The following is a 26,635-nucleotide window of genomic DNA, read 5'->3' as shown; positions in this document are numbered from 1 at the left end:
TGGATGGAGAAGCAGTAACTTGATTTGGGTTATACGAGCAAATAACAGAAGCAGTGCTCGAATGCAGGTCTCTCTGACTCAAAAGCACTAATCCACCCAGTACTGCTTCCATTCTTTTCATGCCACAAATAGGACCCAAGTGCCTTCTGTAAGCTAGTAACAGAGCTGTGCATAAGAAACAGTTGATGTAAGATTAGTCAAGCACCCCACTTTCCCCAGAGGTGGCCACCCTTCTGTGTCTATTACCGCAGGTTTGTTTTACCTTTTCAGTAACTGCACCTCAATGATATCAGAGTATGTACTCTTTAGTGTATCCATTTTTTTCCATTTTTTCATTCTGATACTCCTAAGGTATTGAAACTTCAAGTTTGATCCTTCACTTTCTGTCTGTCTCTACTCAATTTTCTTTCTCTTGTTTGTTCTACTTTCTAGGTTAAATTTGTCAATCACGACTTCCAATACTTGCATATTTAGAGTTCCCCTGTTTGTCTGCTAATAGTCTCTCAGAGTTTTCATTTCCTTAAGTGATTTGTAGTATTTGAATGTGTGCTCATTTCCAACAGATGTTGCTCTTCTTTGTGTTGTAGCTTGAGGAGCAACCCGAATGGGTACTAACACATTTGTCTCTCTGTGGGCCCTCTCATGTTTTATTCAGCTGGACCAATGTTTACTATCTTGGTAAAGTGCCTTGCCCCTTGTGAGAAGTCTGAATTTGCACTCCACACCTATTGGTAGCTGGCGCCACATAGCCAACCTTGTTTGGGGTGAGAAGGAACAAGGAAATTATAGAGCCCAGGCTTGGATTGATATTTCGAGATTGGATGACTGGGCATACTGCATTTCTGGTCTAGGGGAGCATTTATAAGGACATGAAAGTTATATAAATTTTGGTTTGGTAACATGACATCCCATGTAGGAGCAGTTCCATCTTGGGCCTAGAAATTTATTTCAACATTTGTAATATGTTCATTCTACCACAATCAGATTCCCAAGACCCAAGAAGAGTGAAGGCCTAAACCCTCTGGCTCTTTCAAATCTTGTTCATTATTAAGACGTTGAGTGTAGTCTTTATTTCTGGACCTGGGAATTTTATTCTTAGTGTTGGGCTTTCTTTTTCCATTTTATCCAGAATTTCCATTGTTTTGCAGGAATGGTTTTATGACAGCTTTATATCCAGTTATTCATCCTCTTTCTCAATAGTATCTCTCTCCCATCCACTGAACCCCCACCCAGAAACTCCCTCTGCTAAATCTCCTGAACTCTCCACCCATTACTTGTCTGCTCCAATTATTCATCACAAACACCCAGGAACCAGGTCAGAAAATCACAACCTTCCTTTGAGGGGTCTATTTCAGTACAAAGGAATTTGGAGTGGAAAAGGCTAGGAACATCCATAGGTATTTTAAGTGAAGGTTATTGTCTTGCTGCTTATAACAGATGCAGTGAATGACTCCGTGGATTTTAAACATGTAAAATTAGAGAGGTCCATGTAAAGACAGCATTCTATTCTGCTTTCATCCCATGTTTTAGAGGTCTGTCAGGAAGGAGAGACTGGCTGGCACAAAGTTAAGAAAATATTTCTTTTCAAAGTTTTACCAGCAAGGTTTAAATATGGTGGTTTTCTTTGTAAGATAGGAAGTGTCAGACTCTTAAGACATAAGGCCAAAGGTCCCCCTGAGGACATGCCACATGAAGAACTTAAATTTTCCTTTCTCTTGGACTCCTGGTAACAACCAGAGTTTGCATTCATTTTAAAATCTTCTCCCTACATCCTGATCCCTTCTCCTTAGCCAGTAGTCTTCAGGGTAGCACCCCTACATGGCCTTCCTTGCATCTCTTCCCCTTTGAATTTCATGACAGTGACAACAGTTGGAGGTGAGATAGTCTTTAGTGAGTTCTAAGGGGTGGCCAGCCCCAAAGCTTCAAGGGGCACACGGCAAAGCTAATAGTGCAAAGGAGCATCTGCAATACGGACAATTCAGGAGGGGAACAAAGGGTGTTAATAGAAGCTGGCATTGATTGCATTATAACATCTACCAGGAACTAACCTAAGTCTTCGCAGAGATGGTATCATTTCAATCTAAATATCCTATGATTTAGCTACTATTGCTATTTCCAGCTTACAGATCAGGAAACAGAGGCACAGAGTGTTAAAATATCTTCCTCAAGGTGGTGCAACTAGTGTGGGAGAAAGTGACAGAGAAAGGAAAAAAAGCCAAGGATAAAACTAGGGCTGCTCTGGGGGGTCTCAGCAGGAGTTTCTTGTAGACAATGTATTGCGCTGCAATTAATACAATTCTGCCTCAATTCCTTCGGTCTCCAAGTCTCTTCATTCCCAGCTTCAAATCCCAAAAGAGTGTATCTAATATACCCAGCTCTGGCCTGTCCCTGTTAAATGAATGAGCTATGATTAGGGAGTCTAATAATGTAATACACATATGGTCTACCTTGTCAATGAGGGCACAGCCTAGACATGCAGTAGTGGCTGTAAGTGGGCAACCACTTTAAAAGGTTATCTACTTATGACCTAATGATGTAAGGAGCAATCACAGTTTTTCTGCAGCTGATACATGGTCCCAAAATAAGAATTACATTAATCAAGAAAAATATATAGTGTTTCGTGTTATTATTTTTTAGTTTCTTTGGAGTGTGTATCTATAGTAATTGAACTGGGAACCATCTATTATCTCATTTTCCTTAGTATGAAAAACTCACTGAAGAAACTCAGTTTACACTGAAATGATACTCTTTTTTAAATCCTCACCTGGGGATATGTTTTCACTGATTTTTAGAGAGAGAGAGGAAGGGTCAGGAGGAGGGAGGGAGGAAGGGAGGGAGGGAGGGAGGGAGGGAGGGAGGGAGGGAGGGAGGGAGGGAGGGAGGGAGGAGTTGAGAGGGAAACATTGATTGGCTGCCTCCTGAGCGTGCTTCAACCAGGGATTGAACCTGCAACCTGGGTATGTGCCCTGACTGAAAATGGAACCCATAACTTTTTGGTATACGGGACTACACTCCAACCAACAGAGCCACCAGCTGAAATGATGCACTTCTATTTCTTCTATTTCTGACAGCACACTATTTCAGCTATCTGAATGAGCCACCTGCTGAAAACAACAAAAAATGCTGGATTAAAAAAAATAAAACACATTGATGAAATGGTAGGAAGTGAAGGAATTCTCAGAGGGGTAAAAAAAGAAAGGAAGAAAAATGAGAATACTCTGAGAAAGAAGTGAGGGCCCATGTGGGCTTTCGCTATGAGATTATCTGTTAAATTCTGTACACCTAGGTCTTCTACTTTGATAGCTGTGCAGTTGTGAGGGCCAGGAAATAAAGCCAAGAGCCCATCTAAAAGGAGAAATTTAATAGGAGATAAAAATCTGGGGCCCCAAAGGGCTACATTCCCAGTGTAAAGGTGAATCAGAAAAAAAACAAAACCTGATGTACAGGTCAGTAAGGAAACATGTCTGTCTTGACCTTGGGGTCCAGGAGAGGAAAAAAAATTTCCTTCAGCATGTATAACAAGCTACTTGGCATAAGGCCCAAATTCAATTTACCTGTGAAATTCAATAAATCTTAAATGAAATATTGAATTTAGTTCTAGGGTTTTTGTTGCCTCCTAGCAACTTGCAGTAGCAAATTCTAATACTCTCTAGGAAAACTCACTTTGAATCAGGTCTCAAAGAATCCCCATAGTTAAAACCCCAGAAACATGAGTGCAGAGTCCATATCACAAGCCACAAGGAAACAGGCACCAGGAGCAAAAGCCAGAAGAAACAGCAGACTGTACAAAATGCCCATGCAGTTTTCAGTGTCAGATTTAACAGACAATGTAGACTATGCTTAATTTGTATAAGAAATTAGAACATGGCTTGAAAAGAAAACCAAACAGAACTTCTAAAAACACAAAGTATATGGAAATTTGGAGGTGGACCGTATACAATAGATGTTTCTCTCACACTGATCTCTTTCCCTCTTTTTTTTTTGTTGTTTATTTTTATTTTTATTATTGCTTAAAGTATTACAAAGGCTATTATTACATGTGTCCTTTTTTCCCCCCCCGCCCTTGACAATCCCGTCTTTCCCTCTCTTAAAAAAAAAAAAAAAATCAATAAAACAGTCCCCTATGAAGATTTAAAAAAAAAGATAAAGATAAATAGAATGAGACCTGTTTTAGAGGTATTCTAAGAGATAATGAAGGAAATGGGAAATAAGCAACACTGAAGATATAATGGTTGAGAATTTTCTAGAATTGCTGCAGTATACTAATCCTGAGATTCAGGAATCCTGTCACATCCTAAACATGTTTAAAATTTTATATATAAAAGCCTAAGCAACAGGCCAACTGGCCAGTAGCCATGATGCCCACTGACCACCAGAAGGCAGACGCTCAACACAGGAGCTGCCGAGAGAGCAACTTTGCAGAGTGCCTTCTCCCACTCCGGGACCCCTCAGGGGATGTCGGACTGCAGGCTGCTGGTTTTGGCCCGATTCCCACAGGCCAGGCTGAGGGACCCCACCTGCCAGAGGGGCTGGCTCACTCTGTAGATGCCCCAGGTGTGGCCGGGCGAGGGACTGCAGGAGGTTGGCTCCAGAGCGTGTCCAGCACATCTTGCCCAGTCCCGCCCTGTTGGCCACCTTCTAATGAATTTCCTTTCAATGTGCACAAATCCGTGCACCGGGCCTCTAGTACATTTATAAGGAAAGAGAGGAAGGGAGGGGGAAAGGAAAGAAAGAAAAGGAGGGAGGAAAGAAAGGGAAGGAGGGGAGGGGAGAGGTGGTGAGGAGAGGAGGGAAACGGAGGGGAGAGGAAGGATGGATGGAAGGAATGAATAAATTATCCCTAGATTCACTGCTTTGAAACTGGGATATCAGAGATCTTAAAAGCAGCCAGAAGAAGGAAGGAAGGGGAGGGTGGGAGGAAGACTGAAGTCATTCGAGTTTAAATATAAGTACAAAAAATAAATTAGGTAATTGTTATTAGGATAGCGGTTAATTTCCTTTGGGGTTCATGAATCTGACAGCTAAGTATCCTGATTAAGAGCAGTGAAAACGTCTTCAGCACAAGAAAATGTCAAGGAGGGGGGACGCAGGAAACAGAAGAGAGTTAAGTAAAGACAGGTGGAAAGTAATAGCCAACCTTTACTGAGTGCAAAAGTTTTTAAGAGGAAAACTGATCCGTGAAGGACTATCACGGATGAACATTTGAGAAGTTCAAAAACACCCAAAAAGACAACGCACAGGACTACAGACGTCCAATACAGGCTATTGGCTCAGCATAAAGTTATTCCAAGCACAGCCCGTTAGACACGAAGGCTCCGTCCGTTATTTCTGCTTGAGATTATATATAGATATAATTTATTTATTTATTTATTTTGCGGGTGCAGGCTGTACGTATAGATCCATTTCATTAGAATGACGACGAGACAACCGCAAAATGGAATAGATGAGAAACTACTGAGAACTATTTGTGCACCCTTTTTAATATGGGAAATAGTCACCCCCATATTTTAAATAAACTCTTTGAGTGACATGGAAGCCCACGAGACGTCCTGTTTACATTTTGGGGAGCGGACACGGAGGCTGGGTTCCAGAAGCGAGTTCTGTTTTCCCGAAGAGCCCCGCCTGCCTGACCTTGCGGGGGTTCTAGCGCTGGAACCTCTGCTGCTCCCCCCGCGCTCCTCGAGGCCCTAGACTCACACGCAGCGGGGCCGTCGCAGCGGCAGGGACAGCGGAAAAGTTGTTCCTAGCGGCGCTGGGCAGCCGCAGAAGACTCCCGTCCACACCGGTGCAAAAAGCAACAAATAAACACGGGCACCGCAGTTGGGACTCTGTTGCGCAGCCCTCGCCATGGCACCTGGTACTTGTAGTTTCCGTGTGAAGAACTGCCAGCGGGTTAGCTCGCTGACGAGGGAGGAAAACTACAATTCCCACAACGGCGCGGGCACAGGCACGGCCGGCCTACGTCACCGCCCCAGCCAGCCAATGACAGCCCCGGGCGGCAGTGAGGCAAGCGCCGTCAGGCGCCAAAGTGGTTTTTTTTTTCCCCTTTTCTTTTTTTTTTCCCACCGAAGCCGAGCGGGCGCTGCTAGCGGAGGCGCCATATTGGAAGGGACAAAACTCCGGCGACAGCGAGTGACACAAATAAACCCCTGGATCCCCTCGTCCCCCAAGCGCTAAAGGCGCTAGATGTTGTACCTAGAGGACTATCTAGAAAGTGAGTGGGCGGCGCTGGCCGGGGCCGTCCGTGGGACCCGCGGGCGGGCGAGAGCGCGAGTGGCCGGGCAGGCGGGATGGCGGGGAGGGAGGGGGAGGCGGGGGATGTTTCTTTCTCACGGTAACTGGCAGCCTCGCTCAGGGTTGCCGGCTCCCTCGACCCCCACCCCACCGACGCACGCACGCACGCACGCACGCAGTGACGCAGGCACGTACTTTCGCCGTTGGCCCCGCCCCTCTGACGGACTTTTCCTTTGACAGTGATTGAGCAGCTTCCCATGGACCTGCGGGACCGCTTCACGGAGATGCGCGAGATGGACCTGCAGGTGCAGAGTAAGTGGGCGCGTTTGCTCTTGTTCGCCGCGCACGTTCAGTGCCGGACTTAGTCGCTGTCGACCCCAGCGCCTCTGCTGTCTGACTCTCTGGCTGATTCGCACATAGGAATTGTCAAAAAGAATTCAGTGCCAAACCTTGCCTCCCTTGCCTCCCTCCGCTTTCCTCCTGGCGTTGACAAGAGGAGACACTGGAACGCGTCTGTGTTCCTTTCTCGGATTTTGGACTGTGCAGCCAGCGTGCCTGTGCCTTCATTGAGACCGTAGGTAGATGTTTTCATGCACAGCGGCATGAATGTCAGCATTCTGACTCGGAGCCTTTAGGTGTTGAACATATATTTTAGCATTAATGCTTTTGCTAAAGTCCATCGTATTAAAATTTTTTCAAGAGCAGAAAATAGAAGTATGGGTTGCATGCAGTTTTTTAGAGACCCTTGGGATGTCACATTGGAAAAGTTGCACATTATAGCATGTATTCTCAGTTGTCAACAGCGTGGTATTTTGTTAATCAGAATGAGCGAGGGGAATAAGATTTTACTGTAAAGCTTCTTGTATGCCATAATAAAATTTTTGGCTCCCCTTCTTATATCAGTGATAGTTGGTAATTCTGTGACTTTTTCCCAAAATTAACCTTACTCTTTCATAGGGCAGTATTTGGTTTATATGATCCTTTTTTTTTTTCTTTCTGTGCAGTTTCTTAAAATTGTTCAGGATTCAGAGAAGGTAAAGAATCAGTGCTTCTGGAGATAAGAAGGTCAATCCATTGAGCAAAATTACACTTAAAACAAGGAAAAACCGGCCAGTGTGACTCAGTGGGTGAACATTGACCCATGAACCAGGAGGTCACGGCTCTATTGCTGGTTAGGGCACATGCCCGGGTTGTGGGCTCGATCTGTTGGGGGCGTGCAGGAGGCAGCCCATCAGTGATTCTCTCTCATTGATGTTTCTATCTCTCACCCGCTCCCTTCCTCTCTCTGAAATCAATAAAAACATATTTAAAAAACAAAAACAACAAGGAAACAGTGATGATTACCAAATTTTTGTTGCTCATGTTTTGAAAGAACCTCACAATCCTTTGTGAAGTGAATGTAATATAGCTGTTTACTATCTTGTATAGATACTATATTAAAAATTAAGAATGTGAAATTAGCCGTAACTGGTTTGGCTCAGTGGATAGAGCATTGGCTTATGGACTAAAGGGTCCCAGGTTCGATTCCGGCCAAGGGCACATGCCCAGGTTGCAGGCTCAGAACCCGGTGGGGTTTGTGCAGGAGGCAGCTGATCAATGATTCTCTCTCATCATTGATGTTTCAAACTCTTTCTCCCTCTCCCTTCCTCTCTGAAATCAATAAAAATATATTTTTAAAAATGCTCTACTTACAATAAAAAAGAATATGAAGTTATATGGTACATAATGAAAGTGAATAATCAAGTGTACCTTTTGGCCTTGTGTCACTCCCTTGTTTGGAGAAATGAAAATAACTCTTAAATTATTTAAATGACATGAATGGCTGGCCTTTGTGGGAGTATATCTGCAGAAAATATGTTTTGATCCCATTTATTCCAGCTGTGTTTAAGCTATACATAAAATGTTTCTTGTGCTGCCAGGTTTTCTTAGAAAAGTGAGGGTGGAGGAAGATCTGGGGTGTGGGGTCTGATAGGGAGGAAGGAAGAACCATGAAAAGAGATTGGAGAACCAGACATTGCAGAGTGTGGGAGTCTTGAGGTAGCTAAGAACCTGTTCTTTTCTTCCCTTGCTTCTCTGCCCCAGCAGCAGCACACACGTTTCCATACCCATTGTTCAGGAATATACTTTTCTCAGTCTGTTGTCAGTTTCATGTGGCACGTAATAGGAGGTGATAGATGTGAAAGGCACCTTCTTTTATTCAGTATATTGTGGTGTGGAAGTCTGAATTGTGTGTTTCTCCAGCTTGCTCACAAAGTTCATTGTAACTTTAATATAGTTGAAATGTTAAAATTTCGCTAAAGTAGTAGTTACCAATAGGTTTGAGCACAGATTTTGAGGTTCATTCAGATCCGAGTTCATTTTCGGTTACTGACTTCTCATTGACCTTGGCCTCATTACCACTTCTGAGGGTTTTTCCTCTACAAAATGAGAATCATCTGGGAATTAAAATAATACATATAAATTAGAACATACAGTGCCTGATAGAAGGTAGGCATTCAATAAGAAGTAACTTAATTTTATGCTTTTTTGTTATTACAAATTTAAAATTCTCTTGCAATTTGGACTTAGATTATATAAATTAGAGATTTTAAACTTTTATTGTTTATAATAATTAGAATTTTCTAAAGTTAATAGGTATGGATTAACAAAAAAGACTTCTTTAGCAAATAAGTTTGGAAATGCTTATTTAAACAAAGGAAAATTCTCTTAAAAATTAACTGTAAGACTTCTCAGAATCTTTAAAGAGCTATTATTTCACTGAAAATCTCCAAAAGAAGGATATAGTAAAAATGTTTTCCTTAATTTATTTGGCAACAGAATCCCTTTTATTTATTTTTCTTCTTTTAGCAGCCATGGAATGACTACTCTTGGCACATTTAGGAAAAAAATGTATCTAGAATAAATAATATACTATATTAAGTGATAAATGATTGTACCTACTGCTTTTAATCATAGATAGGAGATGATCTTGTGTTTAAGACCATATAGCAAGAGGTTAAAATCATTTTTATAATTTTTTCTTATTAAAAGTATGTGCCAATTTCCCAGTGGTACTTACAATACGACATCGTGTTTTGACACATTTGGCTGATTTAATACCATTACCTTTTGACCTAAGACTGTACTATTCAGAAACTACAGTATAGAGCCTATCTGTATTGTTGACTACATTGACTATTGGAAAAAGTTATGAAGTAACAACAACAAAAGTAAATTATTAGTAGGGAAAATTGTAACTTTGTTTTTTACTAAGGTAATTAAGGCATTCTATATTTACAGAATTAAAGCATGCCATATTTAAAGTTCGTGACCCAGTGAAGGAGTGTACATTGTCAGATATTTGTTTCTTTCCCCCAGTCAAAGCACGTATATTCAGTGTATGAACTTGGTTGTGTAAATATGAAATGTTTTTGTTATGTCATAGATGCAATGGATCAACTAGAGCAAAGAGTCAGTGAATTCTTTATGAATGCAAAGAAAAATAAACCAGAGTGGAGAGAAGAACAAATGGCATCCATCAAAAAAGTATGTTCAGCACTCTGGGTGATTTGTCGGTTAAAACTGGGACTGTCTGAGAAAGATATTTTAAAAATAAATAGTTTTCTGGTTATCAAAATGAGGGAACGTTACCAGTGGCTTCTGAGGATTTAAATAATTTGTTGTGTTTTAGAGCTTCATTGAAGCATTTTGGTAATTTATTTAGAAGTTGTTTCAGTAATTAGTGACTTTTATTAGAGAGTGAAGAGCCATAAAAAAGTACACTTTTAATTAGCAGAACTTGAAGCACATTTTTTATATTACTAGGTACCTAAGTTGGTGTTATCACAGAAGAACAGAATCTTAAGAGATGAGGAGGATTCTTTCAAAGTATTTTAGTTTAAAACTCTAAATTCATACATGAACTAGGCCTAGAAATAAAGATTTCTTTGAGTTCTTAATTAGTTGTACAGTACTTATAGCCGTCTTTCAGATTAGATGGATATCAGCTCTCCCTGCAGGGTTTGCTTTAAGGGTATGATTTAGTTTGTTGGAGATGCAGTGACAGAACTGTTTCAGACACCTGGCTTTGGTGACGACTCTGCCATTTCGCTCTGTGGCATCGGACAGGTCCTTTAATATCTCTGCGTGATAATGACTCCCCCAACTCCAGCCCACATAGAATTGTTCAAGGATCAGCTACTAAATTTGAAAACTATAGATTTAGAGTAGTGGTGTCATTTATTTTACTGCATGGGGGGAAGATTATTTCTGTTAGGAGAACAAGAATTTAGAATTTATGACAGAATTGGTCCTGGCTTAGTATACCTGGAGACTTAGGTGTGTGTGTGAATATAGACGTCACATATATACATCCCAAAGTCATTCATTATCCCTTTAATCTGTTAAGGTAAGTTTTGGGTGTAGTGCAGCTTGCATATACTCTGAGAAGTCTGATACTCCAGGGACATTCATAGAATTTATTTTCTTAAACAATAATTTGCTTTCTGCTGAGGAGAAATCTACAGTATAGGTTGAGCTGTGTGAATTGATACCTAACTTAAAATGAGAGTTATACAGCAGTTGGAAAATAGAGACATTCAGGTTAGCATTTTTTCAGTAGTTGTACTTTTATAAAAAACATGTTTTAAAACTAGAGACTTTAAATGTTATTTACAAATTAGATAAATCTTAACTTCAAAAGAAATTTTAAAGGAAAAGATCTAGTCATTACCGCATATAACTTTCATTAGTATAGAGGCTAGACTTGGAATAGTATTTATTTTTATTTATATCTTTTCTAGGAATTCTGAACATCTTTCTCTAATTCTTGGCCATTGTGCATAATTTCTAATTCTACCTCATCTACACCCTTTTCTTAACTGGGTTTTTATTGCTTACTTAGGATGACTGACAGTGATAATAAGGAATGAGAATGAAAATGTGGTTATATGTCCTAGATACACATATTTTAAGATTATTAATTTATTCTTGAAATGCAAATGTTTTTATTTAGGATTACTATAAAGCTTTGGAAGATGCAGATGAGAAGGTACAGTTGGCAAACCAGATATATGATTTGGTAAGTAAAATTAATGTGCATGCTATGCCATAAATACTTGAATTGTGGTCACTTTAAATTTTATTCCCTTAAATGTAAAAGGAAGAGCAGACTAAAACATTTAATTTGAGAGTTCAGAATCTGTTTGGTTTCTTTGTAGAAAAGATTCCTGTAGTGTCCCACAATGTTAGTTAACAGGTCAAGATCCTTACATTTTAGCCAAATCTTTATTGCTTTCAAATTGTATCTGATGTTAGACTTTCTGTTTGTTTAGCTTTCTTTTAGTAATCTTTTTCTTCTTAAGGTAGTGTGTTTAGTTTCCTGATAAATCATGTTGAGATTGTTTCTGTGGTAAAATAAACAGAAGACTACTGTGTTGACAAGAGTTCTTGGTAGTCAAATTAGAATGAAGAAGAGAATCATTGGAATCAGTGTTAATAGATCGTACTCACCTATCCAGTGATGTCAGTAGGTAGTGCACAACTGGCTTAGGTGGCAAAAGTGGGAAACAATAGACTAAATAAACTTTTTAAAAAGGTTCTTTTTTGCTGCAGCAGCGCTTGTACTAGTAAAAGATTGAAATTACTAAGTAGACAGGTATAGGCAATATTTCTGAAACTGGTATAAATATGGTGCTCCTTTTAATGTAGAGCATCATCTTTGACATAGATACTTTAGTTAATACTCATTTCTGGTTTGCCTCAAAGCAAGTTGAAGCTGAAAACAAATGTTCACTTTAGGTGAACTTTAGCATATAGATTTTATGTCTTATTTTTGTAGTCACAATCTTATTACTGAACAAGTACATGTAAATATAAATGCCTTTGGTGAGCAAGACACAAGAAGAAAGATGCATACCACCTATGGTATACATTGTAAATGCTTACACAAAACTAGTAAACATTTGTCGTGTATAGAAAATGTTTAGTTGTTTTTATATAGCGAAAATATTTTATGGCTATAATAACCTAGGCGCGTTTGTTCTTACAGTTATTCTGAAAACAATTTCATAAAAGATAAGGCCTGAAGAAAGGTAGAGGGGGTAGTAGCTTCATTTATTATGGAATGAAAAAGAAGTTCTTTATTATTTTGGCCTTGAATTATGTTTATAAACAGAAAAATACAGTTTTCTTTGAATCTGAGACTAATTTTTTTTTTTTAGTAGTATTCTTTCTCACCTTTAATGACTGTATATGTCAATCTTTATATATGGATTACCTGCTTTTTATTATTTATTGATATATTTATTTACTAGAGGCCCAGTGCACAAAATTCGTGTATTGGTAGGGTCCCTAGGCCTGGCCAGAGATCAGGGCCAATCAGGTTCCCTGCCTCCCTGCCTCCTCCTTCCCTCACTCCCTCAGCGCTCCACTGCTGCCACTGGTCTCCCACCATGTTCTGCGCCACTCCCAGGTGGTCAGTGCACGTCATAGCAAGCAATTGAACTCCCGGTCAAACTCCCGATGGGACAATTTGCATATAGCCTTTTATTATATAGGATTTTTTGTTAATCCTCACTCGAGCATTTTTTTCCATTGATTTGTTTAGGGAGAGTAGAAGAGAGAGGGAAAGACAGAGAGAAACATCGATGTGAGAGAAACACATCGATTGGTTGCCTCCTGCACAAGGCCCGACCAGGGCCTGGGCCGAGGAGGAACCTGCAACCAAGGTATGTGCCCTTGACTAGAATCGAACCAGAATGTTTGGTCCACAGGCTGATGCTCTATCCACTGAGCCAAACCGACTAGGGCATAGATTACCTGCTTTTTAAATCATATAGCTCTTTGGTTGTACTCTGTTTCATTTATATTTTGTGATTTTGCTTCTTTTTATACCTTTATGAAAAGTACTTCATGCATTTAGGAAAATATGTATATAACGTAAATATGTGCTTTTTAAATGTGTGTGTTTGTATCCATCTGTTACTTAGGAACCATAGTGTTTATTCACTCTGTGCTTGGTATAGTGGAGTTTACCTAGGTGTAATGGAGGAATAAAGAGAAAATATTATAAATCGTTCCTGTCCTCAAAGTAAACTAGTTGGAAAGACATGCCCTCAAAGTAAAGATCCTGAATAGGAACATGTAACAAGTAAAGACTAATGCAGTTGAGTATTAAGGGATATCTGGTAAAAGACTGAACTAAGTCATGTGGAGTTACTGTTGATTTCTTAGAGGGTATGAGATGAGTTTTGAATAGAATTTATTCAGAGGCTCAGGGGTCTGGATTAGGTACTATATTGAGGGGAAAGTATTACACTCAGAAATAATGGATAAACATAGAATGAAAATGAAAATTAAATTTTTTGAGGAGGATAGACTAATTAGACTAAAAGGGTGAGGAAATAGCCCTGGCTGTGTTTCTCAGTGGTTAGAGCATCAACCCACGGACCAAAGGGTCTTGGGTTCAATTCCCGGTCAAGAGCACATAGCTCGGTTGCAGGCTTGATCTCTGTCCCTGGAGCTCATGTGGGAGGCAACCAATCTATGTGTCTCTCTCACATCAATGTCTCTCTCTCTCTCTCTCTCTCTCTCTCTCTCTCTCTCTCTCTCTCTCTCTCCCCCCCCCCCACCTCCCCCCTCTCTAAAAATATCAATGGAAAAAATATCCTTTGGTGAGGATTTAAAAAAAGAGTAAGGTATTAAAAGGTGATGTATAGACAAACAATAGCGTAGTGATTACCAAAGGAAAAGGGATGGGGAGAGGTGGGAGAGAATAAAGAGGATAAATGGTGAGGGAAGGAGACTTGACTTGGGGTCGTGAACATACAATACAATATTATAAAAATGTACCCCTAAAACCTATATAATTTAATTAATGCCACCCAATAAATTCAATTTTAAAAGGTGATGTAATAAATTTAATAAAATGTAATCAAAAGTAAGTGTCCATAACAGAGCCATACAGACATGAGTTCAGCTGATAGCAGGACTTTGGAAAAGTTATTTAATCCGGGAACCTCAATTTCCTTATCTGTAAAATTGAGTATTAATTTGTACCTGACAGGAGGATTTACCCCATATTATGTAATGCTCTTAACTTGGCGGAAAGTAGGCACTCATTCCATTTTTAAATTCTCACTCCATCGCATTTCCCTAACTGCCATTTTTTACTTTCCTGAAGGCACTTCTCTTTCAGCTCTGCCTCCCTTAACCTGTTTAATTCCCATTCTCCAGTACTTCTAGCAATGTCTTCTCTTTATTCTTTTCCTTCTCCTCTCCCCTTTCCTCCTTCCTACCTTGCTCCCTTTTTAATTTTTTCCTACTTCTATTCTTCCCTTCCTTTGTTAATACTCCATTGCTATTTCAGGTGACCATCATCTTCATAATATAAAAAAAAATCTATTCTTCTTTGAGATTTAATATTAATCATTGATATCACCCTCTCATCTTTATGGCCTTTTTCCTCCGTCTTGAATATCACTCATAATGGTTGCTACTCTATTCAAGTGGTTTTCTTGTAGAGGTAACTCTCTTCCCATCTGCTACCCCAACTCCAGAGGCCAGGAAGACCAGAAACCACTTGGTGAAAACTTATTTTATCAAATGCCAGTTTTACCTCCTTTGGCCCCACAGACACCACCCAAGTTGAGAAATATTTTTCACTGCTTTTCCATGTATTCTGTTAGTTTTGATAATTATGCATGAATTATTTCTCATGCTCAGACTTGGCTTCTGAGTCTATTCATCTTATTTGAGAGTTTCCACGCCCTGGAACTCTGTGAATTAAAACTTAACTCTTAGCTTCCCTTTTTCTTCTCTCCCTCCCACTCCCCAACACACACACACACACACATTTTCTTTATTTTTTAAAATTGTTGACACTGTTACAGATATCCCCATTTTATCCCCTTTTGCCACCTTCCACCCAGCCCGTGGTGCCCTCACAGACCTTTGCAACAGTATTGTCTGTGTCCATGGCCTATGCATGTATGTTGTTTGGTTAATCTCTTCCTGTACACTCAGGCCCCTCCTCACTGAAATCTGTTTGTCCCAAGTATTCATATCTCTAGTCCTATTTTGTTCATCAGTTTATTTTGTTCATTAGATTTCACATATAAATGAGATCATGTGATACTTATCCTTCTCTGACTGGCTTATTTCACTTAGCATAGTATTCTCCAGATCCATTCATGCTGTTGCCAAGGGTAAGAGTTCCTTCTTTTTTACAGCTGTGTAGTATTCGATTGTGAAATGTACCACATCTTTTTTTATCCACTTTTCTACTGATGGGCACTTGGGCTGTTTCTAGATTGTGGCTATGGTAAATAATGCTGCTGATAGGTGTCTCAGGATTCTTAGGTTATAATCCTGGAAGTGGGATCACTGGGTCAGATGGCAGTTCCATTTTTAATTTTTTGAGGAAACTCAATATTCTTTTCCATAGTGACTACTCCAGTCTTCATTCCCATCAGTGGTGTACTAGGGTTCCTTTTCCTCCACTTCCTCACCAGCACTTGTCATTTGCTGATTTATTGGTGATAGCCATTCCGACACATGTGAGGTGATACCTCATTGTCGATTTAATTTGCATCTCTCTGATGATCAATGACTCTGAGCTTTTTAAAAACATTTATTTTATTTTTATTGTTTAAAATATATTTTTATTAATTTCAGAGAGGAAGGGAGAGGGAGAGAGAGAGAGAAACATCAATGATGAGAGAGAATTATCAATTGGCTGCCTCCTGCATGCCCCCCACTGGGGATCGAGCCTGCAACCCAGTCATGTGCCCTTGACTGGAATTGAACCTGGCACCCTTCAGTCTGCAGACCGACGCTCTATTCACTGAACCAGACCAGCAAGGGCACTTTGAGCATTTTTCATGTCTCTTAGCCATTGTATGTCCTCTTGGCTATTGAAGTCTATTTAGGTTCCATTGTCCATTTTTTAATTGGATTGTTTGTCTTCCTTTTGTAAGTTGTATGAGTTCTTTATTTATTTTGGAAATCAAACTGTTATCAGAGGTATCATTGGCAAATCTATCCTCCCATGCCTTGAGTTCCCTTTTCATCCTGTTGATGGTTTCTTTTGCTGTGCAGAAGCTTTTTTTGATGTAGTCTCACTTGCTTATTTTCTCTTTGTTTCCCTTGCTCTAAGAGATGTATCGGTAAACATTGTTATGAGAGATGCCTGAAATTTTGCTGCCTATGTTTTCCTCTAGGATTTTTATGTTTTCGTGACTTACGTTTAAGTCTTTTATCCATTTTGAGTTTACTCTTGTGCATGGTGTAAGTTGGTGGTCATTTTTTTTGCATATTCCTATACTATTTTCCCAATACCATTTATTTATTGGAAAGACTGCTTTAATTCCATTGAATGCTCTTGCCTTCTTTGTCAAATATTAATTCACCATAAATAAGTGGGTTGATTTCTGCTCTCTCTGTTCTGTTCCATTGATCTATATGCCTGTTCTTATGACAGTACCAGCATCTTTGGATTACAATGGCTTTGAAGTATAGTTTCATATCCAGTATTGTGATGCCTCCTACTTTGTTCTTTCTCAAACTGCTGCAGCTATTTGCGGTCTTTTTTGATTCCATTTAAATTTTTGGAATAGTTGTTCTAGATCTGTGAAATATGCTGATGGTATGTTAATAGGGATTGCATTGAATCTATAGATTGCTTTGGGTAGTATGGACATTTTAATGATGTTAATTCTTCTGATCCATGAACACAGTATATGTTTCCACTTGTTTATATGTTCCTTTGTTTCTTTTTATAGTGTCCCTTAGTTTTCCAAGTACAGGTCTTTTACCGCCTTGGATAAGTTTATTTCTAGATACCTTATTTATTTTTGTTGCTGCAATGGTAAATGGAATTGTTTTCTTAATTTTTCTTTCTGAGAGTTTGTTATTGGTGTATAAAAATGCCACTGATTTCAGGATATTAATTTTGTATCTTTCAACTTTGCCAAATTCGTATACTAAATTTAGTAGTTTTTTGTGTGCAGTCTTTGGGTTTTTCATCTATAATATCATGTCATCTTTGAACAGTGACAGTTTGACAAAGGAGGCAAGAGCAGACAGTGGAGTAAAGACAGTCTCGTCAATAAATGGTGTTGGGAAAATTGGACAGGTACATGCAAAAAAAATGAAACTAAACCACCAACTTACACCATATACAAAAATAAACTCAAAATGGATAAAGGACTTAAATGTAAGTCGTGAAACCATAAAAATCTGGAAGAAACCATAGGCAGCAATCTCAGACATGTCTCATAGCAATACTAGTATGTTTGCCGATACATCTCCTAGGGCAAGAGAAACAAAGGAGAATAAACAAATGGGACTACATTAAAAGTAAAAGCTTCTGCACAGCAAAAGAAACCATCAACAAAATGAAAAGGAGCTCATTGTTTGGGAGGATTTATTTACCAATGATACATCTGATGAGCGTTTAATTTCCAAAGTATATAAGGAAGGCATACAACTTAACAAAAGGAAGATAAACAATCCCATTAAAAAATGACCAAAGGACCTAAATAGATATTTCTCCAAAGAGGGTGCACAGATGACCAAAGACATATGAAAAAACATTCAAAGTCACTAATTATCAGAGATGCAAAATAAAACAACAATGAGATATCACCTCAAACCTGTCAGAATGGCTATCATCAACAAAGCAACAAATGACAAGTGCTGTGAGGATGTGGAGAAAAGGGAACCCTAGTACACTGCTGGTGGGAATGCAGAGTGGTGCAGCCATTATGAAAAACAGTATGGAATTTCTTCAACAAATTAAAAATGGGACTGCCATTTGACCCAATGATCCCACTTCTAGGAATATAACCTAAGAATCCCAAAACGCCAATTGGAAATAATATACGCGCCCCTATGTTCATACCAGCACTATTTATAATAGCCAAGATCTTAAAACAACCCAAGTGCCTACCAGTAGATAAGTGGATAAAAAAGAGGTGCTACATTTACACAATGGAGTGCAGTGCAGCTGTAAGAAAGAAGGATCTCTTACCCTTGAAACAGCGTGGATGGACCTGATGAGCATTGTGCTAAGTGCAGTAAGTCAGGCAGAGAAAGACAAGTATCACATGATCTCACTTATATGTGGAATCTAACGAGCAAAATAAACGAATGAACAAAACAGATCCAGATACCTGGAAGGATGTGACAGACTGACAAATCTCAGAGGCAAGGGGTGAGTGGGGGGCAGGAAAGATTATATGCATATATAACAGACAATAGTGTTGTGAAGGCCTCGGTGCTGGGATGGTGTCATGGAGTAGGGGGTTAATGGGGGAATAAAAGAGGACATCTGTAATACTTTCAACAATAAAAATTAATTTAAAAATCAGCCCACTTGGCACTCCAATCTCTGCATGGCCAGCACCAGCTGGACAAGGCCTCTTCCCAGGCTCCCAAATATCTGTCTCCTCCAAACCATCAAACCAAGTAGTGTGGGTACAGATTTCCAGCCCCGTGCCCTTCCCCTTTGCATGGGAATACAGAGATACACAGAGACCCAGCAGTTTAGCAGTGGGGGAGAGGTGCCACTCATGCACAAAAGATGGGCAAGACCAATCCTCTTTCCCAAACCACACAGTCTAAGTCTCTGAACAACTTTCTGCTCAAGGTCCTTCTAGAGAATAGAGGGCCCATCAAAGTCACTGCTGGGTGCACCTAGCAGACCCCTCCGCTGTCCCCGAGCGCTGCTCCGTGGCCCCTCCAGCAGTCCCTAACCAGAGCGAACTTCCCAGGTTGATGTTACAAGGAAGATATCACTCTGTTCTGGGCACGTCCAAGTCTTTCAGGGGGACCGAATTCTCACTGAGTCCCGCTGCTGGATGCTATGCGGACTCCCCTTCTTTTCTCTGTTGCTCCCGATTGGGGATCCCTGCATGGAGCTGAGAGCCTGTGCTGCCACAGTATCCCTTGGACTTCCCAGTTGTACCCGTGCGAGGAGGTTCCTGTATTTCCCTGTGTTTCCCGTTCTCAATATTTCAGATCAGCTACGCTTCTCTGGTCTTTCAAGATAATTGCTCTGCAGTTTAGCTGCGAGGCCAGTCCAGGGTTGGAAGCAAACAGATGGAGATTCCAGATGCAGCCATCTTGGAACCCCCACGTTTTCTTTCTAAATCTTAGAACTACTGACCTAGTCATGCACAGTGGTATACTGAAAGTCATCCTAGTCTCCTCCTTGTCCCTAACTTCTCCACATTTTGTTCATCACCATATCTTGTTCATTTTACTTTCTAACTACCTCTCATTATCCCTTCCTCTCCACTTCAGCCTGCTATAGTTCAAGTGACTCTAAAATAAAAAAAATTACTGGAATGCCTTTCCTTTCATCTTTGCTTGGTAAACTGTATCCATCTTTCATAATCCTGGGTAAGCATTGCGTCTTTATTAAAGTCATCTCAATCATCTGGATAGTTGTCATTTATATCTAGAAGAGACTTGACCACTTATAACAGAAAAGCCACACAAGAGCGATTTAAACAAATGATTTATTTTTCTCTTCTGTAAAATAACTGTTAGAGGAGACAGACCAGGGCTTATAAGGCTACTTCAACATGCTCAGTGCCCCAGACTCCTTCCAGTCTGTTCCCACTCTGGACAAGTAGAATCGCAGTAGGGGATTACTCGAAAGGGCGCATTTAGCAGCTTCAGTCAGCTCCTTTGAAGAGCCTGCCTGGAAATCTCACTACTGGCCAGCTGCAAGGGAGGCTGAGGTATGTTGTTTAACATGGCACATTGCCGGCCCAGGTATGTGGGATTCTGTCAGGAAAGAGGAGAGAAGGCATATATTGAGGAGGTGATATACAGTTTGTGCCTCACCCTAACCCTCAACAACATCATGCCAGCCTCCAAATCATTGTTAATCCCAGGAATTTATTATTATTTGAATCACATTATAATTATTTATTTACCTCTTACTGGTGTGTTTGTGTTTTCCCTGCTCTAAATGTCAAGAACTATGTTCTCAGTAAATATTTGTGGAACAAAATCACCTGAATAAGTTGATGGAGAAAAAGGAGCAGTAACATGACTCCCAAGATATGAGACTAAAGGATAGATAGAGTTTAATGGTGTCGTTGTTGGTGTCAGATGTATTTTAGTTGGGTCACTATTTCTCAGAAGGCAATAGAGTTACATTTTAGTGTGCTGAGATTGGCTTGGTAGACTGCAGTGCAAATAGCTTCTTCTTTTCAAAGTATGGCTTTAAACCAGGAAAAGCGAAAGTCATACAGCTCAGATCAGTTTAGCTTCCTTTATGGAATCATTTTCAGAGACCAAATAATCTTATGATCCATGATTTTGCTCAGATCTTTTTGGTGTTCCTCTTTTTCAACTGCTCTCAATTTTATTAGTTTCCCATGTTAGGATAGATTTCCTTCTCTGATACATAAGCTCATTTTGAAAGTTCTTATAAAACAGGGTTTATAGATGTGCCTTCAACAAAAGGCACTAGTATAAAAATATTAACACTTATTGTGATATATGTGTCTTGGAAGTTTTAAATAAAAAATATCTTCCACTTAATAATTATACATTGCATAGAAATTTATCATTCTTTTCAATTCCTTTGCTTTTAGAGTGGTTCCTTTTAAATCATGAAAAAAATTTATTAAACGTTATTAGATCTTACCATACAGAGTAATAACAATACTGGACTTCCAATTAACTCATTCCCAATAAAGTCTTATTTTATTATTTTTGTAAAATAAAAAATATTAGAGGCAACCAGGGCCCTGAGAGTAGGTGAGGTTCTTAATGATTCTGTATGCTCAGAGCCTGGCACAGTAGACTAGTTGAATGGTCTACAAAGGACGACAAAGACTTTTGTTACGTGATCTAATCCAGAATTTTCTACACCTTAATCATTTGCATTTCACCTGTAAGGTTTTTACAATATCTCCATTACACCTCTATTTACTAAGTACATTTTTAAATGAAAGTTTAAAACTTAAAAATTTGATGTTACTTACATAAATGGAAACTAGCATTGCAAATACATAATTATTAAAATGTTAACACCAATTATACACCCTCCTTGGAATGTGTGTGCTCTGTGCGCTGTGCGCTGCACCATATTGCCAGAGTGGCTTTTGGTACTTGAACACTTTGTGCTTGAGGCCAAGAAATTTACTTTATTAGCCTCACAAGTAATTGCAAACAAACATAATGGCATCATTGACTTGTTAAGTAGGGAGGTCACTAAATGGATTTACCATCTCAAATTAGTTCTACTCCCCAAAATATCTATATATCTATATCTATATATCTATATAGATCTCAAATTAATTCTACTCCCCAAAATATCTATATATCTATATCTATATCTACATATCTATATTTAAAAGTGTAATATGCAAATTGACTGATGGTGGAACGACTGGTCGTCTAGGACGCACACTAACCACCTAGAGGCAGATGCTCAATGCAGGAGCTGCCCCTAGGCCCAGGTCCCGATCGCCCGATCAGGGCTTGCTGGCCAACTTCTCGGTTCCTCCCCCAACCCCGGGCCGTCAGGCTCCAATCGCCCGATGGGGAACCAGGAACCGGGGGTGGGTGGTGGTAGATGCGGACAGTACCAAAGCCCCAATCACCCTGCCGGTTGCCCCACACACAGAGGCAGACTGGTGGCAGCAACGGCAGGGGGCAGGGCCAGCTGCCAGTAGTTGGGGAAGATCAGTCCTGATCGCAGGCCAGGTCTAGGGACCCTACCCGTGCATGAATTTCATGTGCCAGGCCTCTAGTCAACAATAAACATCCAAGTGAACGTTTTTACAAATATTAAAGAGAAGTTAAATTCTGCCAGGATTTAACATTTGAGAGCTTAGAATGCTATGTACTTGAGAGGTGAGTACATAGCGTAAGTGTAAAACTACAGTACTTTTTATTCATAGATCATTCGACCTGTAGACAGTGGTACTTCTACTGATTCAGTTCTTCATAGTGGGAGAGTATAACTTTCATTCAGCAAGTATTTATAGAACTCCAGCTATAAACAGTTACTGGTGGTAGGTGGGCAGTAATGACACAGATAGTTCATTAATATAAGCAAACTAGTAAATAAAGATTATTTTAGATTTTGCTAAGTGCTAGAAAGGATATAAACATATGGAGAGAGGAAAAAAGAATGCATAACTGGGGGAAGTTGTTAAGAATATATTCAGGATAAATGTAATTTCAAGAGGTGACAATTGAGATAATACTTGGAAAATGAGAAAGAGCCAGCCAAGTGATAAGCTTAAGGAATAACATTTCAGGGAGATGAAGTACCAAGTGCAAAGTCTGAGGTGAAAAAAGGGCAGAATGAACCAGGAAAATGGCCAGTGTGGTTGAAGTATAGTGAGAAAGGAGTGGAACGAGAGGAGGCAGGCAGGAGCCAGCCCATGCAGGGCCAGGCAAGTCAATGGAGCAGTGTGGTTTTTATTCTAAAAGCAATGGGGCCTGTTTTTAATTGGGTTGTGTGTTGTTGTTCTTTTGGTGTTGAGTTTTATAAATTCTTTATAAATTTTGGATATTTGCCCCTTATCAGATGTATCATTGGCGAGTATGTTCTCCCATTCAGTGGGTTGTCTTTTGGGCAAAAGACCTGAATAGACTCTTCTTCAAAGAGGACATACAGATGCTAATAGACATATGAAAAGATGCTCAGCATCAATATTCATCAGAGAAATTCAAATTAAAACCACAAGGAGATACCACCTCACACCTGCCAGAATGGCTACCATTAACAAATCAACAAACAAGTGTTGGCGAGGATATGGAGCCCGCATGCGCTGTAGGTGGGAATGCAGATTGTTCCAGCTACTGTGGGAAGCAGTATGGAGTTACCTCAAAAAATTAAAAATGGAACTGTCTTATGACCCAGCGATACCATTCTTAGGAATTTATCTGAAGAAACCAGAAACACTAATTCGAAAGAATATATGTCCCCCTATGTTCATTGCAGCATTATTTACAAAAGCCAGAATTAAGTGCCCATTAGTAGATAAGTGCTGGTGCTGACTGCCAGACCCTGAGTGACAGATGAGTAATTACTCCCACACATGTTTTTTGTGAAAGAGAGGGCTAAGGGACTGCTTGGCTTGAGAAACCAAAGCCCTGTTTGCCTGCCTCCTCAGGCTTTTATTGTAACAACAGTTTGAACTAAAATTAACTATTAGATACTATCAGTAGGGTAAGCATCCTTGAGAAGACACATGCATCTGCAGTGTTCTTTAAGCAAGGACATCTAAAGACTAAACGTGAAGATTCCAGTAAAACACCCAGGGGCTCAGACTTGTTTGGAAAAGTCAAGGCAGGGTCTACTGACTTTTGGCAAGGTCCCCTAGAGGCCTCCAACCTTTTGGAGATTCCTTCTTACAGACTTTCCAACCAAGACCGTGCTTCCCCACGGATAAGGGGATAAAAAAGCTGTGATACATTTACTCTGCCATAAAAGGAAGAAAATTTTACCCTTTGCAACAACATGGAAGGACCTAGAGAACATCATGCTAAGTGAAATAAGCCAGTCAGAGAAAGACAAGTGTCATAGGATTCCACTCATGGAATTTAATGAACAAACTGAACTACCAAGCAAAATAGAGACAAACTCATAGATAGAGACCAAGCAAATGGCTCTAGTGCTGGGGGTCAGGGGGAGGGGGTAATGTGAGTCAAAGAGAAAAAAAAAAAGAGGTAGAGAACTCATGGACATGGACAACAGTGTGGTGATTGGGAGGGGAAGAGGGGGTGGAGGAGGAAGAGGTCATAGAGGGGATAAATGGTGATGGAAAATTTTTTAAAAATTAAAAGCAATGGGAAGTCAATGAAGGATTCTAACCAGAGGAGTGAACTATACCTTAGAGAAGATTGATATATGCTTTGCTTAAACACATTTTATGGCAACTTTAAGTAAGCATGTATTATTTTGACAGATTTTAAGCTATAACAATTTAGTATATAATCGTGTTTGATTTTGCCCATCAATGTTTTATTATAGCATAATATTTCATTGCATTATTTTTCATTGAAATATTTTGTTTACTTTTAAAATCAGTGGTAAACTTTTTATTCCTATGACCTGCACTGTATATTTATTAAAAAAAGAAACTGGACTGCCTAAATATCAGCAAATAAAAAATATATGGAATTAGGGTTCAATATAACTAAAAATGTCAATGTCTTTTAGTGAAATTTGACAGAAAAAAATATCTATTTTCTATTGCAATAATTTCCTTCTAGAATCTTTTTTTTTTTTTTTTTAAATGTATTTTATTGATTTTTCACAGAGAGGAAAGGGAGAGAGATAGAGAGTTAGAAACATCGATGAGAGAGAAACATCGATCAGCTGCCTCCTGCACATCTCCCACCGGGGATGCGCCCGCAACCCAGGCACATGCCCTTGACCGGAATCGAACCTGGGACCTTCCAGTCTGCAGGCCGACGCTCTATCCACTGAGCCAAACCGGTTTCGGCTCCTTCTAGAATCTTGATACTCATAATCATTATACAATTGTTTGTGTTCCTCAGCCAGATGTCACTGTCAGGGCTGCATTAGATTGCAGTACCTAATAAAGTTCATTTATGTATACTCTGATAAAATTTGAGCTTTTAGTTAATGCTTGAATGATTTTAGCAGTCAGTTACAGTGCCCACTACCCTTGAACTTGTTCTTTTTTATATCCTCGCCTATTCCTGAGATGATCATATTTCAGGCCCACATTTTACCTATCAATTTAAGAATTCTTCATCTGATACTCTAATGAATGAAATATATGTTTGACCTTTTGATTTGTCTCTTATCTTTACTGTCTTTTAGGAAGATGATTAGATGTAGTTTATGTGCTAAGGCCTCAAGTATTTGATTCAGCCTAAAGATGGATCAAATTTTCATCTCGTTTAAATATAATTCAGAGATGGAAAGAATGATTTTCATGACTTATCAGAGAAATAATTTGCCATCAAGGTTCCTTTTTCTTCACCAATTTATCCTTATTCACTATTACCTGATCTTTTCATGGATAAAAATTTATCTCTTCTTGCCATGGGTTTCAACTTAGGGACTGAGTGCTCATTTTGAAAGGGTAAGCTAGGCATCTAAATTTTAGAATTTGACCGTATTGGGAACCATTAATCATGTAGAAACTTTTACAAAGCTATATGTAGTTATTTTGTTTTGGGTCCTCAGGGACACATGAAAATTTGAATATTAGAACACTGGGAGAGTCAAAAGAGAATAAAGGATTACAACTATGGAAGAATGTTAAAGAGTGAATGAGGATTTCTTGTTTCATGCAGAGGGGCCAGCTGTGACTTAAACATCTTTATGATCATGAATATGTTAAATAATGTTGATAGAATTTCCTTTGTCTCTAAAGAGGTCAGAAAAAGGATAATAGATTTAAACTTAAAGCACTGATGATTGGTGTTATAGGATATGTTTTTTGGCTTTAAGGAAACTTATTGCTAGCATTTGTTGACATTAAGTGGGGAACAATGCAATAATTGGAGTCTAGTCAGCTTTGTGTTAGTAATCTATGGTCATTTGAATCAGTACCCTCTTTACTGCTGTAAATCCGTCTTGTGGGGTTAGAGGTGTGTGCAAGGGTGGCGTAACTTAGGTTCTTGCTTTGTCCGTAAACTGTGGGGCCATTATGATCAGTTAGAATAGATGCTTTAATCATTCAGAATCATGTAGGTAGAGGGAGAGCACTTTATAGAGTACAGTCAAGTTCAATTAAGCTCTTGCTAGGGCTGCTTAATACTAAGTATCCTGGTGCTTTATAGCTTAAATTAAATATTGTGAGCAGCTTTATTGTGAGCACTTATAATTTGATTTAGTAGGAATGGTTAAGCTAAGAAAATCCTCACTAACTAATAATTGCTATTAAGTAAATAACTAATAAATGAATTTGTAATCTTTTTTACATACCAGGAGGTGGGAGCTGTTTTATGAAGTTGCCCACCACAGTGTAGTTAAGGCTTTTCTGTGTTTGTTTATTTTAGTTATGAATTTGGATTTTGGAGTTATTAATTCTTTGGGTTCCATTGCTTTTTTTTGGACTATCTAGTATTGGAAATTCTCATCATTATTTTCCATGCTTTCAGGCATAATAAGCCTTATCAGCACGGTCTTTCGTTAGTAAAGCAATCTTACCTGCAGGGATGGAGTGAGTTCGGTGTGTGATGTCTTCCTCTCCCCCTACCCCACTCTCCCACCCGAGACTCCGGCGCTCTTCCTCTCTATACCATATACACCTGCTACAGGCCACACCATACTCTACTTTCTTTTTCTCTAAGAATACTATTTGTCTTCCTGTCTCCCTGCTTTCTAATTATTACTCCCTTTTCTGTCTATTTGAATGCCACCCAGTCTTCACTAACATTCATACTTCCTTTGTATCTATTCTGC

At 39.4% G+C, this 26,635-nt stretch overlaps 2 protein-coding genes across 6 annotated transcripts in view; one reads left to right on the top strand and one right to left on the bottom strand.

Moving 5' to 3' along the window:
• Positions 1 to 5,868, bottom strand: part of TSPAN12 (tetraspanin 12) — a 142,182-nt gene extending 136,314 nt beyond the window's left edge. Inside the window, exon 1 of the mRNA XM_036328860.1 lies at positions 5,698 to 5,868. The gene's annotated coding sequence lies outside the window, so the exon portion shown is untranslated. The remainder of the gene's footprint in view (positions 1 to 5,697) is intronic.
• Positions 5,869 to 6,066: 198 nt separating this feature from the next.
• The window catches only part of ING3 (inhibitor of growth family member 3), a 31,428-nt gene continuing 10,859 nt past the window's right edge, over positions 6,067 to 26,635 (top strand). Inside the window, exons 1-5 of one of the 5 annotated variants that reach the window (XM_036328858.1) lie at positions 6,067 to 6,214; positions 6,475 to 6,546; positions 9,659 to 9,759; positions 11,228 to 11,293; positions 17,266 to 17,284. In XM_036328858.1, coding sequence (XP_036184751.1) covers positions 6,187 to 6,214; positions 6,475 to 6,546; positions 9,659 to 9,759; positions 11,228 to 11,293; positions 17,266 to 17,268 — 270 coding nt within the window. In that variant the 5' untranslated portion in view covers positions 6,067 to 6,186 and the 3' untranslated portion in view covers positions 17,269 to 17,284. Of the gene's footprint in view, positions 6,215 to 6,474; positions 6,547 to 8,162; positions 8,272 to 9,155; positions 9,167 to 9,282; positions 9,285 to 9,658; positions 9,760 to 11,227; positions 11,294 to 17,265; positions 17,285 to 26,635 lie in introns of those variants that run through there. The other 4 variants (XR_004970973.1, XM_036328854.1, XM_036328856.1 and 1 more) reach the window with 4 other exon arrangements.

Source organism: Myotis myotis, unplaced genomic scaffold (assembly GCF_014108235.1).
Source record: "Myotis myotis isolate mMyoMyo1 unplaced genomic scaffold, mMyoMyo1.p scaffold_m19_p_11, whole genome shotgun sequence".
NCBI classification, from domain to species: Eukaryota; Metazoa; Chordata; class Mammalia; order Chiroptera; family Vespertilionidae; genus Myotis; species Myotis myotis.
The sequence above is the reverse complement of the archived record's forward strand: the minus strand, read 5'-3'. Positions and strand labels throughout refer to the sequence as shown.